At 37.9% G+C, this 16,975-nt stretch overlaps 2 protein-coding genes and 1 long non-coding RNA gene across 8 annotated transcripts in view; 2 read left to right on the top strand and 1 right to left on the bottom strand.

Annotated features, from left to right (window-relative positions):
- The window catches only part of PNPT1 (polyribonucleotide nucleotidyltransferase 1), a 40,087-nt gene extending 33,563 nt beyond the window's left edge, over positions 1 to 6,524 (top strand). For both annotated transcript variants that reach the window (XM_010841652.1, XM_010841653.1), the window contains 7 exons: positions 166 to 249; positions 572 to 655; positions 1,536 to 1,642; positions 1,733 to 1,788; positions 3,251 to 3,329; positions 4,823 to 4,870; positions 6,061 to 6,524. In XM_010841652.1, coding sequence (XP_010839954.1) covers positions 166 to 249; positions 572 to 655; positions 1,536 to 1,642; positions 1,733 to 1,788; positions 3,251 to 3,329; positions 4,823 to 4,870; positions 6,061 to 6,216 — 614 coding nt within the window. In that variant the 3' untranslated portion in view covers positions 6,217 to 6,524. The remainder of the gene's footprint in view (positions 1 to 165; positions 250 to 571; positions 656 to 1,535; positions 1,643 to 1,732; positions 1,789 to 3,250; positions 3,330 to 4,822; positions 4,871 to 6,060) is intronic.
- LOC104989855 overlaps positions 1 to 16,604 on the bottom strand; it is a 166,186-nt gene extending 149,582 nt beyond the window's left edge. For all 3 annotated transcript variants that reach the window (XR_825429.1, XR_825427.1, XR_825428.1), the window contains exons 1-2: positions 16,479 to 16,604; positions 1,093 to 1,196 (exon numbers count right to left, since the gene is read on the bottom strand). This is a non-coding gene — a long non-coding RNA (uncharacterized LOC104989855). The remainder of the gene's footprint in view (positions 1 to 1,092; positions 1,197 to 16,478) is intronic.
- Positions 16,605 to 16,783: 179 nt separating this feature from the next.
- Positions 16,784 to 16,975, top strand: part of SMEK2 (SMEK homolog 2, suppressor of mek1 (Dictyostelium)) — a 53,943-nt gene continuing 53,751 nt past the window's right edge. Inside the window, exon 1 of one of the 3 annotated variants that reach the window (XM_010841649.1) lies at positions 16,784 to 16,912. The gene's annotated coding sequence lies outside the window, so the exon portion shown is untranslated. The remainder of the gene's footprint in view (positions 16,913 to 16,975) is intronic. The other 2 variants (XM_010841650.1, XM_010841651.1) reach the window with 2 other exon arrangements.

A 16,975-nucleotide genomic window follows, 5' to 3' on the forward strand; every position in this document is an offset into this window, starting at 1 on the left:
AAGTTTCTAGGTACATGACTGTCACCAAAGTGGATGACCAGTGAAAATTCAGTTTTTACAAATTGCCTCCCCAAGATAGGATTTATGGAGAGGGGAATACAAGTAGAATTTTTAAGGTAATTGAGATGCGAAGAACTTTGATTATTATGTTTTTATTTCTTCTAGTGGCAAAAAAGGAGATATTACAGATAATGAACAAAACTATTTCAAAACCTCGAGCATCTAGAAAAGAAAATGGACCTGTTGTAGGTAATACATTAAAATTATTGATTTGATGATAAGGTAAACATTATATGGAAGTACACTGCTATTTAAAAAATTTTTTTAAATCTATACACAAAACAATTTAAATGCTTTTATAGTTAAAATACTTTAAATTTGAGGGGATAATCTGAAACATAAGAACTTTTTTAGTCATGTAGTAAACTGTTTTTATGTTTCATACTAAAATATTTGTACAAGTGTCTTAGCCAAGTCTTGACTAAACAGTACATTTTTAGGTTCATACATACATATGTATATATATGAATGAATATGAATTATTTCTATTTTTGTCTATGCTACATTTCAGAAACTGTTCAGGTTCCGTTATCAAAACGAGCAAAATTTGTTGGACCTGGTGGATATCATTTAAAAAAACTTCAGGCTGAAACAGGTAAGAGTTGTACGAAGTTTGGGATTTTTTTATTTAAGTCATGTAAGTTTGCCATTAAGTTTGCCTCTACTGTGTTTCTCCAAAAATATGTTTGAGAAATGAGAAATGTAACACTGACATTTCAGTGAGATGAGAAAAGGATGTAACATCAACATGTCTTTATTTCTGTGTATGCCTCTTAATTAGTAAACGATCATCTTTAATTATATTCAAGAAGAGTGACTTAGAATTAATCCTTTTTGCGTCAACATTTTAAAATCAGACATTTAGAAAAACTACTTCACGTTAGAAGAGTTTTCTTTAATTTTTCTTATTATGAGTTCTGTTTTTCACTTATTTATTTAGACTTTTATTTTCTTTAGAGAATATGTGTAGAAGTAGTTGCTTTAATTTGCTTTTTTTTCTGGAATCAATCTTTGGGATACCTAGTCACTTACCAGCTTTGAGGTTATAGAAGGAGCATAAGAAGTCAAGTAACCATAGGCAGTTCCCAAGATTGAGAAATGACATGATTTCATCCCTCATCCATCCGATGACCACTCTAAAAAGAGGGAAAAAGAAGAAACGGTGAGGAAAGTGTTCTATAGTTTCTTCTAATTAAAAACACAAGAACCAAAATTAGAACTTAATGTTTTTTCCCACCAAGAAAAGGGACACTGTTCACTGTTGTATCCCCAGGGCCTAGTGCAGTGTTGGATACAGAGCAGGTGTGCCGTGTGTATTTGTTGATGAACAAATCCCTTCGTGATTCCTTGTGATTAAACAGACAACCCTGCCCAGCTACTTCCAGGTCACCCCCTGCTCTCAAATTTACTTTTAAGGCTTTTCTCCACTGGAATGAGCAAGTTAACTTCAATATGTAAAATTATCTTTCTAAAAGGAGTCACTATTAGCCAGGTAGATGAAGAAACGTTTTCTATCTTTGCACCAACACCTAGCGCCATGCATGAAGCAAGAGACTTCATTACTGATATCTGCAGAGATGATGTAAGTATTGAGCTTTTGATAGTTACTTTTTTTTCCTACCTTTTGTTACTGTTTTCTTTATGAATCTTATGGTTTATTTTGTACTTACAGCAAGAGCAGCAATTAGAATTTGGAGCAGTGTACACTGCCACAATAACTGAAATCAGGTAATATCAACTAAAACACTATGCTACTTTTTGTAAGATTTTATATTATAACCTCGTATTAACTTCACATTTGCATTATTTATTTTTAAAGTATAAGGTGTTTAGATTATGTGTGAAATGCCATATAATCATTATTCTTAAGATAAAATTTATTTTCTACACCAGTTTGTAGATTTTCATGAACATGGTTCTGTGATGATTATTATACTAATAGATTTTTCTGACTGAACTGTTTTCTTTAACCAAAGTTCCCACCATTTTAATCTTCCATTAAACATGTTTCCTTTCTCTTTGTACTTTTTTCTTTTTGGTAGTTTCTTGTTGACTTGTTTTAAAGATAGTATTAAATGCCTAAGTAGTACAATTTTTTAAATGCCGTTTCAACCTCAACTCATTTTTTTTAAGATAGCTAAAAAGACTGAATTTTCTCAATCAGAAAATTACCTTTCGGCGACTTCCCTTGTAGTCCAGTGGTTAAGACTACAGGCTTTCACTGCAGGGGGTGTGGGTTCGATCACTGGTCAGGGAACTATGATCCCACATCCCCTCCCTCCCACCTCCCCACCAGAAGAAAGAAAATTCACTTAATAAGAAAAAAAAAAATTATCAGATGTAACATAAATGTTCAGAACTAATTGAAATGAATCATAAAAGACAATGGAATAGTTTTTTAATATTTTAGTAGATTAGAGGAAAAAAGATATATTTTTTAATAAAATAAGTACCTGATTTTATCTATCCCGCTTCCTTAAATCAGGCTTCCCTGATAGCTCTGTTGGTAGAGAATCCACCTTGCATGCAATGCAGGAGACCCCAGTTCAATTCCTGGGCGGGGAAAAGCCACTGGAGAAGGCATAGGCTACCCACTCCAATATTCTTGGGCTTCCCTTGTGGTTCGGCTGGTAAAGAATCTGCCTGCAATGCGGGAGACCTGGGCTTGATCCCTGGATTGGGAAGATCCCCTGGAGAAGGGAAAGGCTACTCCAGTATTCTGGCCTGGAGAATTCCATGGACTACGTAGTCCATGAGGTCGCAAAAAGTCGGACACGACTGAACAACTTTCACTCATTTCACTTTACTTCCTTAAATCACTACTTAACAGGTTGACCATTCTACACTTACTTTAAAATATTTAATGCCATTTCAAAAGTTTTTGGAAAATATTATGAAGAGAAATATAAAAGAATGTATATTCCAAAAGCTTTTCCCTACCTAATTTTCCTTTATCTTCTCTCTGTCCTTTGATCCGTAAGTATTTAAATACAAGGTGTATTTTCCATTGAAAAAATAAGTATCCCACTTAGATAATCATACTTTTTATAGTTATTAAAAACATGTACTGGAGAGTGATTTTTATGTGTTTTTTTTACTTTGTTCTCCTGTGAAAACATAACCACAGTTTAATTATCTGTAGATAATAAAGTTCCTTATTACTCTAATCAGGCTTATTTCCTTACTGTAGAGACACTGGAGTAATGGTTAAACTCTATCCAAATATGACTGCAGTACTACTTCACAACACACAACTTGATCAACGAAAGGTAAAAACAAGAAAGGCAGATTTGATTATTTTAACTGCCTTAAAATAACCATAGTGAAATTACTTAGGTTGGTAAGAACCGTACACATTGTCCACTACTAGACTAAATACAAAGACAAAACAAAAAAAGACAGAAATACTGCTCGACAAAAGGCTTTACAGTGTTTTCCAGTAATGTTTCTCCTTCAGTGATGGAGTAGAAACATTCTTGAATGTTTTGAGGTGGAACAGTTCTAGAGTTAACACATAGCAATTTCTAAAAATATCTAGCTATATAGCCCTGTTTTCCCAATTTTCCTGACTAGCCAGTCATGGAAAGATAATTCTTAGGATGTCCTTAATCTTTATCGTAGTCTATATTTGGAAGACTTAAGAATATGAAACCATTCGAGAATACTATGGGGCAGAGAAATAATAGGTGTTTTACCAAATATTAAAATATTATATAAAGCAATACAGGATCAAACAGTAGATTACTGGCCCAGAAATGGGCAACAAAAATCAGAAATAAACCCAGTTATGTGCATAAGAATATAATATATACTAAAAGTTGCATTTTTAGTTGAGAAACCAAGATTATTCAATAAATCATATTGGAATAACCTGTTTTCATAAAACAGGATCTTTCCTCTTTTTATACCAAAGTCCTATTTGAATCAAGAAGTTAAATGTAAAAAAGAAAAAGAATTTTAAGGCAGTGAGGGCAGAAAATCTGGACATCAGGAAGGGTAAGGGTTGAGGCAGGACACTAGATGAAAATACAGATATTTTATTAATCTTGGAACTGGAAAAATCTTTTTCAGCATAATATCAAAGCCAAAAATGTAAATAAAGTGATAACATTTGACCCCATCATTTTTTAAAATTATGGCAAAATTATAGTAAGTTTGAAAGACAAGCAGCAATTTAGGGGAAAAAATACTTTAACATATGACAGAGTCTTCATATACTGAGGGCTTGTATAAACCAGTAAGAAAGATGAGTATCAATAGGAAAAATGAGCAAAGAACATGGAAAAATTGTTTTTTAACCTGACCAAGATATTCGGTATCAATAGCAATTTTTTTAAATGCAAGTAAAGCCAAGTTCCTATTTTTCAGCTTTTCAGATAGTTAAAAATTCTCAGTGTGCATGAGTGTAGAGATAAAAATGGACATACAGGAATGTGAATTGGGGCAAACTTTGGAGAGTGTCTAGTAAAGGTACGAGTACCTTTGGTACAAGTCCCACACATGTAGGACATTGTTCTGAGAAGATAAGAGTACATGAATATATAATCATTGTAAGACTGCAAATTTATTTTTCCTCAGCATTTTGAAAATTTTTAAACCCAAGAAAAGTTGAAAAAATAATAGACCAAATACTCATATACCTTTCCCCTAGATTCATAGATTAAACCAATAAAGCTATTTTCCACTTGGAAAAAAATGTGTACTACCATGGATAGTAGGTAGTTATGCATGACAACTAATAGATTAACATGTTTTCTTTCAGATTAAACATCCCAGTGCTTTAGGATTAGAAGTTGGCCAAGAAATTCAGGTACTTGTATTCATCCTTTTAGCCTTAAAGTTGTAAATTATACTTTAAGTTTCAATTATTTGTTTAATCAAATAAGCTGAAGGAATCAAATCTACATTTGTGGTTTATATTATTTATATGCTGTCTTCTTTTTTAACTTTTTTATATTATTTATATGCTGTCTTCTTTTTTAGCTTCTTCCTAAAAACAGACTCATTAGGGATTTAGATACAGTTCTTGCCCTCAAAGAGCTTACAGTTTAGTTAGGACAATAGTCCCCCTTTAAAGCTTTTAAAAATACATGAGCAACTCAGCGATGGATATGTAGAATCAGTGATTCAGAGACAGGACATGAGGAACATGATAGGTAACTTTGAGGAGTTAAGACTTGAATTGCTTCGGTATATACTGGTTGAGGCTGAAAATTTTTGAGTTTGATGAAAGCCATGATGTCAGTTCTGGAATTTTGATAATCAAATTGACCTTTGTAATAGTCCTTATGAATAGATGAAAGAAGTGGTTGCCAGTCTGGTGTTTTGATTTTTTTTTTTTTGGCTACACTACATTCTGTTCCAGTAGTACCTAATACCTATGACCTGAGTAAAAACTAAGACGTAAGTTTATTCCCAGTCTGTCATTGCATTATTCACAAAGCCTCCAGGGAAAGGTAAGAACTAAAACATAATCTCTGTATAAGATTTTTTTTTTTTTTTTACATCAGAAGGGACTTAAAAGTTAGCACATCCCCCCCTGACTTTCAGTGTCTAAGGTCAAGCCAAATAACCTTCAGCATGATAGATGGTCCTTTGAGTGTTAGTCTGAGTGACCTAAGCATAATCCTATATAGATTGTAGCACAGTTAGGGTCAAGAAGCTCTTGTCTAGATTCATTCACCATGGTTTTTACTGTTCTTCCATAATAGGGACAAACAAAAAGGCACAGATAAGTCTAACAGAAGATTATAATCACTACTTAACCAAGTATTTTTAGCATATACCTCCAATTAGCACTGAGCTATGCTTTCAGTGAACAAGTAAAAACTTTAATCATTGCCTTTTTAGACCAAGTATCTTTTAATTTGGGTATCAGTCAATGTGCTATAACTTTTAAAGTATGTTGTTGTTCAGTCACTCAGTCATGTCCAACTCTTTGCAACCCCATGGACTGCAGCACACCAGTATGTTTAAAGTATATTTGTTTCTTTAACACAGGTGAAATACTTTGGACGTGATCCAGCTGATGGAAGAATGAGGCTTTCTCGTAAAGTGCTCCAGTCTCCAGCTACAACTGTTGTCAAAACTTTGAATGACAGAAGTAGTATTGTAATGGGAGAATCTGTTTCACAGTCATCATCTAATTCTCCTTGATTTTTTTAAAGAATTCTAGAGTTATATTCTATAGAGCAAAATTTCAGTAGCATCTTCTAACGTGTAGATTTATATATAATATAAATATATTCTAATGATTTATATGAAAATGCTCACTTTAGGTGTTCCATTTTTTAAATTCTGAGTTACCTGTATTATTATTTACATTATAAATCAATACATATTTATTATTAAAAGTAAATCATCTATACATATAAGACTCCCAACTGCTAATAATTTGGAAAAATAAAACTAGTTCTTAACCTCTAGAGACCAATGGAGAAAGAAATGGCAACCCACTCCAGTATTCTTGCCTAGAGAATCCTGTGGACAGAGGAGCCTGGTGGGCTGCTGTCCATAGTGTCGCACAGAATCAGACACAACGGAAGCGACTTAGCATGCATGCCTTGGAGAAGGTAATAGCAACCCATTCCAGTATTCTTGCCTGGAGAATCCCAGGGACAGAGGAGCCTGGTGGGCTGCTGTCTATGAGGTCGCACAGAGTCAGACACGACTAAAGCAGCTTAGCTGTAGCAGCAGCAGTGCCACAAAGTGAAAATATAGGTCACTAACTACAAACCACCAAACGGTTCCATTTCCACTTAAACCAAGGTTGTACACTTTATGTCTGAACTTTTTTTATTTTTTGTCTTCATTCATATCTTGGTAGTTTTCCCTGCTTTCCAATAAAGTTTTTCTATGAGGGCTATTATATGCTAAGATCTCTAATTTATAATGACTCTAATGACTCAAATTGACTACCCATCTTTGGTAGTAATGCAGTATAGGTACTCACAAGACTTGTTCCTTTATAATCTTTGTTACTAACACTTCCCTGCTCACAAATCATAGATTTTTTAATACAAAATTTTTTTCTTCTCTTATAGAATATCTTGAATTTCTGGATCTGACATCATTATGTTTCTTACTTCAGTTCAGCCAAGCATAGCATTCATTTATTCAGTACTTGCTATGTGCCAAGTTCTAGAATGTGTACAGGAGGTATATCAGTAAACAAAGTTCCAATGCTCACATTCTAGTGGATGGAAACAATAAGTCACACAGTGGTAGGTTCTTTAAAGAAGAACTGGGTAAGGGGATAGAGTGGTTTTTTTTTTTAAGGTACTATTGTAGATAAAATGATCCAGGATAGCATCTCTGAATAGGTAACATTTGAGCGGAGACCTAAATGAAGTGGAGGAAGATATACAGCAATTTTGGAAAGAAGATTCCGGATAAAGGGACTAACAACTTTATTAGTATGGTATGTGTAGAATATACAGCAGCCTTTCTATTCTAGGAACCAATTTCACATAGTCCTTTTACTCCTTTGTCTTGTGCCTATTCTTCACCAAAATTAGAAAGCAAATTTTATAAAAGAATATAAAACAAGAGGAGATATAATCAGTGCAAGGTGATAATTTTCAAAGCATTTAATCTGGAAAGAATAATGTTTGCTTACTTGTAAGAAGAGGAAAGATATGAAGGTCGTGTAACTTTAAGCGGCCTTTACAAAATTCCAGGCTCATGAGAGCCTAGGGTGGTAGGCAGCGAAAATGGAAAAGAGAATGTATCTTGGTATCAGGGGTCAGAAACCAATCTAAATTAAGCTAAAGCTAAGAGTGAATTTTATCACAGGGCCATGAATTTATTTCACAGAAAATAAGTCACAATCCCTATGGTAGAATGGAACCAGGACTGTCAGATAATTATTAGGAACTAAGACAGTTCTCCCCTACCTATGGAGTCTCATGACCTCTCATTTGAGCTTCTTTCCATATAACAATTTTTTTCTTCTAAGTCAATATATTCTCATAGCATGGGGCAAAAGATGGCTGTCCACAGGAAGTTACTTGTCTCTGAGTTCAACTTCTGGAAGAGAAAAGGATAGGCTTAACTTGAGAAAGGTGTCAAACCTGACAGGATTGCCAGATAAAATAACAGAATGCCATGTGAAATTGAAATTACAGGTAAACAAATGTTCAGTATAGTATGGCCTCTACAATATTTGGGATGTACTTATATTTTAAAAAATTATTCCTCATTTATTTGAAATTCACATTTATCTGGGTTTCATGTATTTTTGTTTGCTAAATCTGATAACCCTAAACCTGGTGCAAGCAACTAAGTCAAGGAATTCTTAAGGGCTCATTCCTGGGAGAGGAGAATGTACAGAAAAAATGGACTGAGCCTATACCCAAGATACTGCAGAACAAACATGAAAAGAAAATGGGTAGATTTAGATTAACTCAGATGGTAGGGGATGCAGGTGAGAGAAGAAAAGGCAGATTTCAGCCTGAGGGTTGTGAAGACAGGCAGATCTATGACATGAATAGTAAACCTGGAGGGGTAAATAGTTTTAAAGAAAAAAGTGTTTGATAATGAGCATGAAATCACCAACCAACATATTGGTTGGATATTCACCTGAATATCTGAAAAAGCAACTGAGGCATAAATGACTTTTGCAGAGAGATTTTAAAACAATCTTAGTTTTACCATCTCAAGCACATCTCAAATCACTGCAACAGGTTTCAAAGTTAACTCTGAAATTTACAAAATTAAAGGTAATTAAAACTACCTATTATGAGCACAGCACTAAGTTATGGAACAGTTTGCTTTCCTTCTGAGATTTACATATAGAGTCAGTAGTTTATGAAAAGCTGATTGATGAGCCGTCTAGTAAAGGTTTTTAAAAGTCATAAAAAGGTAGGGGAAAGAATAGGTTAATTCTAATTGGAAGAAAAAGTGCAAGTTTCTAAGAAGTGGAATTTGAATAGGACATCATGAGGGAAAGGTGATATTTGAGTTGGGCTTGTAAGAATGATTTTAAAGAGAAAGGCTGCCTGTGGAATGGAACAGTTTTATCAGTGGATGAATAAGGCAGTAAGTAGAGGCCAGATTGTAGAGGGGTTTAGGATATTAGACTTAGGACTCTGAACTTTATTCTGCATATACTGAGAAACACTAGAATACCCATTGGTTCATGAAAACCAAAATTGCATAGCCGGCTATAGTTTTGATATTGTGGCCATAAAATTTAATGCAATTGCCAAGAACTCAGAAAAGATGATATTTTTAAAAACACTAAAATGTGTAGGCCATTATCAGCCATTATCATTTGTGGAAACAGATAAATTATTTTAATAAAATATTGGCAATAGCTATTAAGACCAAATAGTCTACAGGAATGCAAGTCTACAGGAATGCAAGGATGGGTAGGCATATAATCTCTATAGTGAATTATAGAGCAAAACCATATGATAACCAGCTGCAAGAGAGGCAATTTATAGGATTCAGTGTACATTTCCTAGAGAATTTAGAATATTAGTATTTGTCCTCAGCTTGGTAAGTGGTATCTATCAGCAATGAAGAACATGTATAACACTGAAGATGTTGCCATTAAAGTCAGGAACAAAACAAGAATCACCACTATTTGATCATCAGTGTTGAATGATGAACATAATACACCATCAGTGTTCTGAGGTCCTAATCAGTGTGATGAGATTAAAAACAGGTGGAAAAGAAAGAACATTTGCAGATGATTATCTAAAACACACTTTAAATTGTTATAAAACAGGCCACGTATATCTGCCAAAATAAATAGCAGTCAGCTGCTGTTATGGTATAAGCTCATTTCCACTTCTCTCAATTTTTCAAGATTTCAAAGAGCTACACCAGCAGTTGAGTTTGCCCCATCCCCTGGGGTCCTGATCAGGATTAAATCTTCTGTCCCAAAGTCAATGAAATCTTAATTATCCAGTCTTAGCCTCTAGTCCTCTTGATCAAGAACCCTCAAAATTCAATCCCAAGTGTACTCTGGTTCCTACTAGTACATGCTAATTTATTATTTCAGTTTCTTTGGTGTGTAATCTCCTCCCTTATCAGGCAAAGCAGTCCCCAGGCATATTACAACTAGATTTAACCCTAGTTACCACAGCCTCTCAGCCAGAAGAAATGGAAGCATATGGAAGAGAACTTTCTACAAGGGGGCAAGTGTTCTCTCTTTCTAGGAGTTATAAGCCACTTCTGCGATCCCCGAGGATAGAGGGATGTTTACAAAGCCAAAATCCTCAGGGCACCCACCCCCATGTTTCAACGCTTTAGGCTTTCTCAAGCAGGGCCCTAGCTGTATAGCAAACCTCCCTAGGCTGAAGATCTAGGTATCTTCAGAGCTCTTGTAACTGTCTAATCCCATGTCGGTTTTTTCACTGTAGGAAATAAGGGCCTCTTTATTAAGCCCAAAGAGCCCCCTCTGGCTCACACTTAAGTTTTTTTTTCCAAACTTAGTTTTTAACTGTGCATTAAGGATTAAGTGCCCTTAACTTATTATCCCTCTTCAAGGAAGTAGTATAACTTAATTGGCCAGCTCTGCTCTCATAAGCATTGTTTCCCCCATATCTTTAAAATCCTGAATTGTTGGATAGGTGACAGCATTCACCCCTTCTAGGATGTTTTACTAGGTCACTACTGGTGAAATCAGTAGTCAGATGGCCACATTGTGCCAGGGATTGAGTAAACTATTTCCCAAACCACATCTTACTGTCTGATTTCTGACACCACTCCCTGAATCACCTATTGTCAGTCCTGATCCTCAGAAAAGCAGATGCCAAGAAGGGGGTTACATATGCAAGATAGTGATTGGGAGAAATGTCTTGTGAAGGGTAAAACAGGTGGGCTCAGGATTGACAGGGAAAGCCTACAGACCATGGTGCCAAGTCTGACTCCTGTAAAAGGAGAAAGGGAAGAAAATACAGAGTGGAACTTCAGACTAGTGTAATTCCAAGAAAGTCTCATCCTGGCTGATAAGTTCCCCAAGCCAAAGTTGTCCATTAGAGGAGTTCTGTGGACAAGAAAGGACAAGTCTGACTTGCTGTCGAATAATTGTTCTCCGAAGTACAATATGTTTAAGGAAATCAGAATGGGGCATGTGTATGGCCACCACACCAATCAAAAATCAAAAGAAACTAAAGCTACAGCAATTAATTGTCATACTAGAGTTGGCCAAATAAAACAATGGAAAAAGAGTGAATACGGACTCAAATCTAGATATATGTCTGTGAATTTAATAAAGAATATAAGTAGCATTTCAAATAATTTCATCTGTAAATGATGTTGACAGTTGACTCTCCCATTTGGAAGAAAAATTTTAAATTGACATCCTATTTCATATATACAAAAGGTTTCAAGTGAATTAGAAAACTAAACATTAAAAAACCATAAAAACGTGACAGAATACCTTGGTTAAACATGAAAAATGAGTAACACAGTTAAGTAATTTTTTTTAAAGTAGAGTCCAAAGGGCAAACAAAAGACAATAGCAGAGATGAGATTTTAACAAATGTTGGTTGCATGACAAGCAAATAGAAAAGCAGTGGCAAATTTAGCAGAACAGAGGAAGTCACAATCTGTATGACCCACAGAGGTGATGAGGCAAAACAGCACAAATCTTCACCAAAAAAAGGATCAGGGCTGAGAATTTCAGGGCAGGTTAAAAGTCTATACAGAGACTTACGTGCCTGCCTCCCTTCCCAATTTCACATAACCAAAGGACTACCATCACCCTACACACACACACTCATACCCATACATGCTCTTGTAAAACTGCCATGACCATCTCAGAAGAATGAGATCCTAGCTACCAGAGATGCAATGGTGAGAAAAACAGCTCCTCAGACTCATGAAAATTTTTTATCTACATGTGGAGACAATTATTAATTAAAACCTATACAAATAAAGGTAAGGATTCAGCCTGAGGATAGATGAGGCAGAGCAGAAAGTAGAATCAAGAGGAAGGAAATCAAATTCTCATTGATACTCAAGTCAGTCAAATCAACACTGAGGTTCACCTTATCTTCAGACTTTGTGTTCACATGAGCCAATGAGTTCTCTTATCATTTAAACTAAAGTGAATTAGGTTTTTTGGTACATTCCAAGGGGATATGGAAGGAAGTCAAGGAAGGCTCCTCTACATAAATGATAATTGTAGTGACATCTGAAGGATAAAGCAGGAATCATCATGAGATGATTGGAAAGAAGGAAGTTCAGACAAAAATGTCAATTTTAACTTAGATCAAGTAAAACAGGTTGGAAGATGTTTGTGGGCATTATCGGGTCTTTAGTGAGTTTAACAAGAGCTTTTTGGTGAGGGCTGAGTGATGGAAACCAGAATATGCGTGTGTATGCGCATGCATGCATGCTCAGTCTTTTCAGTTGTGTCCGACTTTTTGTCACCCTATGGACTGTAGCCCACCAGGCTCCTCTGTCCATGGGATTTTCCAGGTAAAAATATTGGAGTGGGTTACTCTGCCCTCCTCCAGGGAATCTTCCCAACCCAGGGATCAAATCTGAGTCTCCTGCATTGCAGGCAGATTTTCTACTGCTGAGCCACTGGTGAAGCCCAGAAATCAGAATAGATAGGTTCAATTAAGGAGTGAATGGTGAGGTGAGGAAATGAGTTTGGCTGAAAAGAGGCAAAGAAATAGGAATATCAGTGAAGAAGATACAGGTTATCAGTTTTGATGACTTTTTAAATGGGGATGGCCTTAAAGATTAGTCACCTCAAGGAAAAGCTAATTATACAGCAAAAAACCTCTCATAAAAGTTTTTTCATAAAAATATCCGGGGAAGGCAATGGCAACCCACTCCAGTACTCTTGCCTGGAAATCCCATGTAGGCTGCAGTCCATGGGGTCGCAAAGAGTCAAACACAACTGAAGCAACTTTTACTCTGTAGAGAGAACTATTTCTAATCCTTAAGAATTAAAAAGTGTAATGTACTCTCAAGAGACATTTGGCAAGGATGAGAGATAATTCTGATGATTACAACAGGAGGATGAGGTGCAATACTACTAGCATCTGGTGGGTAGAAGCAAAGAAATGCTGCTAAACATCCTGTGATGCACAGGACAGCCTCTCACAACATAGAATCATCCAGCCCAAAATTTCAGTGATGCCAAAGTTAAGCCCTGCTCTGGGAATTTAACCCACACATGTGTTGACACACATAAAACTACTTTTGTACAATCATTTATTGTTTGAAATTACAAAGTACTGGAAATGACATATGTATATATAGAAGGTTTAAACAAACTAAAGTACACTAGAACACCAGTACGTATGATATTCCATTATTTGTGTTTAAAAAAGAGTGGTAGAAGTAAATGTTACATATATAAAGATACCTATCTATCTTAGCCTTTGGGGTTGAACCGTCCTGAAAAAAATTTTTGCTGGGAAAAACACAGTGTTGCAGTGCATTACTGCCCTCAGTATATTTTAGAGACTCTTGCTCTGGCCTTCTGTCTGTGCTTCTCTCCAAGGGATGAGAAATCAGTGAAACCAATGGATGTGTCCAGCTGGAATCCAGATCATGCTCTGGCCACCCTGGAATTCCTTGTCCCAAAGGCCAACCCTGCTCCCAGGGTCTGCACAGTCCTCTTCCCAAATTCTGTCCTCTTGAGGACAGCCAAGGGTGACTACATTCAGGGAGTGCAAACATAGAAATTTGGACAAAAGGTTAGGGTATCCTATTTGTGTACATGAGAGCTGTCAAAGTGCAAGACAGAGCTGAAGTGTTTCAAGGGCCAAAGGGAGAAGGTGGAATTCTGAAGAGTTCAAGAATTCTGGATTTGAATCGAGCTTCCAGACCATATGAATATACATTTCTCAAGGTATGCCAAAGGTAGGAAAAGAAAATACATTTTTATTTAATAGATTGATTTAAAAAATTAAATCTTCAGACATATAGTATACGTTCCTCCATTTGTATGCTTGTCCTGGATCTTACCAATCTTAGAGGTCGGCCTGTTGCAAAAGAGAGAGAGAACCCCTGTGACCTAGAACAAGAAAGAAACAGAACCTGGGCCAGAGGATCCAGCAAGGGTCAGAGATGAGTCCCGAGGGTTTAACTCTGTTCCCTATTTCTCTGTTCCCTTATTTCAGATCTTGGGGAGTATAGCAGAAAAGGGATACTATAGGAAAGATGGAAGCGATGCTTTGAAACACTGCTGAGATCATTTCATTCCTTAGTTCAAAACTCCCCAGTGAATTTGCAACTCATTCAAAGTTAAAATCCGAGGCCCCCAAAACGGCCTCTCTCCCACTCCCAACTTTACTTCCCACCACTTCCTCCCTTTCTCACTCCACTCCAGTCACACTGGTTTCCTTGCTATCCCTCTCACTCAGCATGCTACAGCCTCAAGGCTTTGTACTTGGAGTTGCTGTTTTCTGGCTCTCTCTGCCCCCAGGGATTTATGCATAGCAGACTGCCTCCCCTCAGAAGCCTCCCTCAACGAACATTATTACCCTTCCCAAACTCACTCTCTGTCTGCTAATCTATTTTTTTTTTTCCTTTGGTCATAACATTTACCAGTATCTAGCATAGATTTGTTTATTGTCTTCCTACACTAGAATGTGGGCTTCCCTTGTAGCTCAGTGGTGAAGAATCCACCTGTAATGCAGAGGACACGGGTTTGATCCCTGGTTCGGTAAGATCTCCTGGTGAAGGAAATGGCATCCTACTCCAGCATTCTTGCCTGGGAAATCCCATGGTCAGAGGAACCTGGCGGGCTACAGTTGATGGAGTTGCAAAGAGTTGGACACAACTGAGGGACTAAACAACACTAGAATGGAAGCGCCATGAAAAGAGGAATTTTTTTCTATGTATTCACTGAATGGAACAGTGTCTAGCACATAGTATACACTCAATGAGTGTTTGCTGAATACTGACTAAATACAGGAAATGACTCCTGTGATTTTAATTTTTTCCAATTAGATCTTCTTTATAGGATATTAAGCTCTTAACATATGGTGTCAAAGTGACTTCTATATAGTTCTCATTCTCAGTACATAATCTGCTCATAAATTCTTTTAGGCCAGTAACACATTATGACTTTGTTTACCTGGTCCTCACAGCCTTAAACACCTTTCAAGCCAAACTTCCACTCAGGGATCCTCTAACATCAGGTCCAAAAGTTACCGGTGTGAAGCCTTCTCTGACCTGAGATAGAGATATTATTTTCTCCGGGCTCAAAATGCATTTTGTATTTTGTGCACATTAGTCACGGCAATTAATGTGCTCTTTTGCTACATATATTGCACGCATCTGTGCTCAGTCACTGTCATTTCAGACTCTTCTGTGACCCCATGGACTGTAGCCAACCAGGCTTCTCTGTTCCCGGAGTTTTCCCGGGCAAGAATACTAGAGTGGGTTGCCATTTCCTTCTCCACAGGATCTTCCCCACCCAGGAATCGAACCTGCATCTCGTCTCCTGCAATTCTTTACCCCAGCGCCACCTAGGAAATCCCCAACATATACAACTACTTAAATTCAAGTGTATTTTGGTAGGTTCTCTTTAGAGTAAAAGAAATCCCTATGTAACCAGATTTTGAAATGAGAATTTATTTTTCATCAGGAGCTTACTCTGTGTATGCATGTCACGTGTCAGTTCGTGTGCTGGGTTTACGCACAAGATTTGGTAAAAAGAGAAGCACGTTTTGACAACACCATTGGTAAGGAATAACTACAACTCCCAAGATGCGCCGCAGGGTAAAACCTGTCGATCTCGCTCGATTTTCACCCTTCAGACTAAAGGGTTGTTAAGAGCTGGCGGCAGAACAAGCTGGAACTCTCTTTAAAGACAAACAAAAAGAATCTACCAAGAACGAACAGCGACTGACAAACAATACAGCGCATGGCTCGTATCTACCGCGCAGTGTCTGACAATGTGATGTGTGACAACCGACGCGAACGCCCAGAGAATTGCTCCCTCGCTTATTCAGCTCGGAAGACCTCCCGAGAGAGAACGCTAGAAATGCCAGCAGGAGACACTCAAAGATATGGAAACAGTGCTCTTAGATGTGTTAGGAAGGTAGTTCCCCGCCACTTGCCTAAACTTATCTGAAGACTTATGTTCCGAGGTTACCGACGCAGGAAGGACACTGTTTTCAAGAAGCGGAAAGTATGCCAGCCACCAAAAGCTTGACGGTAAAACGCCTGAACGAGAAATAAATTGTCAATGCACTTTTGTACGATGTTATAATCTCCTGGAGATCCACAGAACACTTCCTGAGGAGATGCTTAACTGTAGCAGACTCCTTAGCGAGTTTTAGTGGGTTTCGAGTCCCATTAAAGGGCTAACGTCTTCACAGAAAGAGGTTTAAACTATTTTTGTCTCACAGGCTGAAAGGGCGAGCTTCCATTATGGAGTGTGAGCACATTTCCTTCCCTTCTGCTCACGGTGAGTCCCGTCCAAGGATTCGTACCTCCCAGACTTGCTTCGTTTTTTCCACAGAGCTGGATCCCACGGCTCCTTACACGCCGGGCGCAGCCCCAACAAACCGCCAGAAGCCGAAACCACAACTCCGCTCTCGCCGCCAGTCCGGAGAAGAGTCTCGCGGCACCAGCGGAGACCCGAAGCTCGCGAGAACCGCCCACCTGGCGAGAGCCCACGCCTGCAGGCGGAGCCGAGAGAGGAGGAAGTCGCACTTAGACCCACCCACCTTTCTCCACTACCCCTCCTCGCGAGAATACTGAGCACGGCCAACGCGGGTAGCGCGTGCAGAAACGGAGGCGTCACACGTTGGACTCGTCGGCCGCCGTAGCCCCTGCTAGGACAGCCCGTGCGAACCTGCTGGAGGAGGAAGAGAAAGGCAGAGAGAATCGGGTTACAAGATGGCGGGTCTTTAGTAGTTACCGCGACGGCGGCGGCGGCGGCGGCGGGAGAGCGAGCGAGCTCTGGGGGGTAAAGGGTGGGGAGGGT

The sequence above is a fragment of the Bison bison genome, unplaced genomic scaffold (genome assembly GCF_000754665.1).
Source record: "Bison bison bison isolate TAMUID 2011002044 unplaced genomic scaffold, Bison_UMD1.0 scf7180017864166, whole genome shotgun sequence".
Lineage (NCBI taxonomy): Eukaryota > Metazoa > Chordata > Mammalia > Artiodactyla > Bovidae > Bison > Bison bison.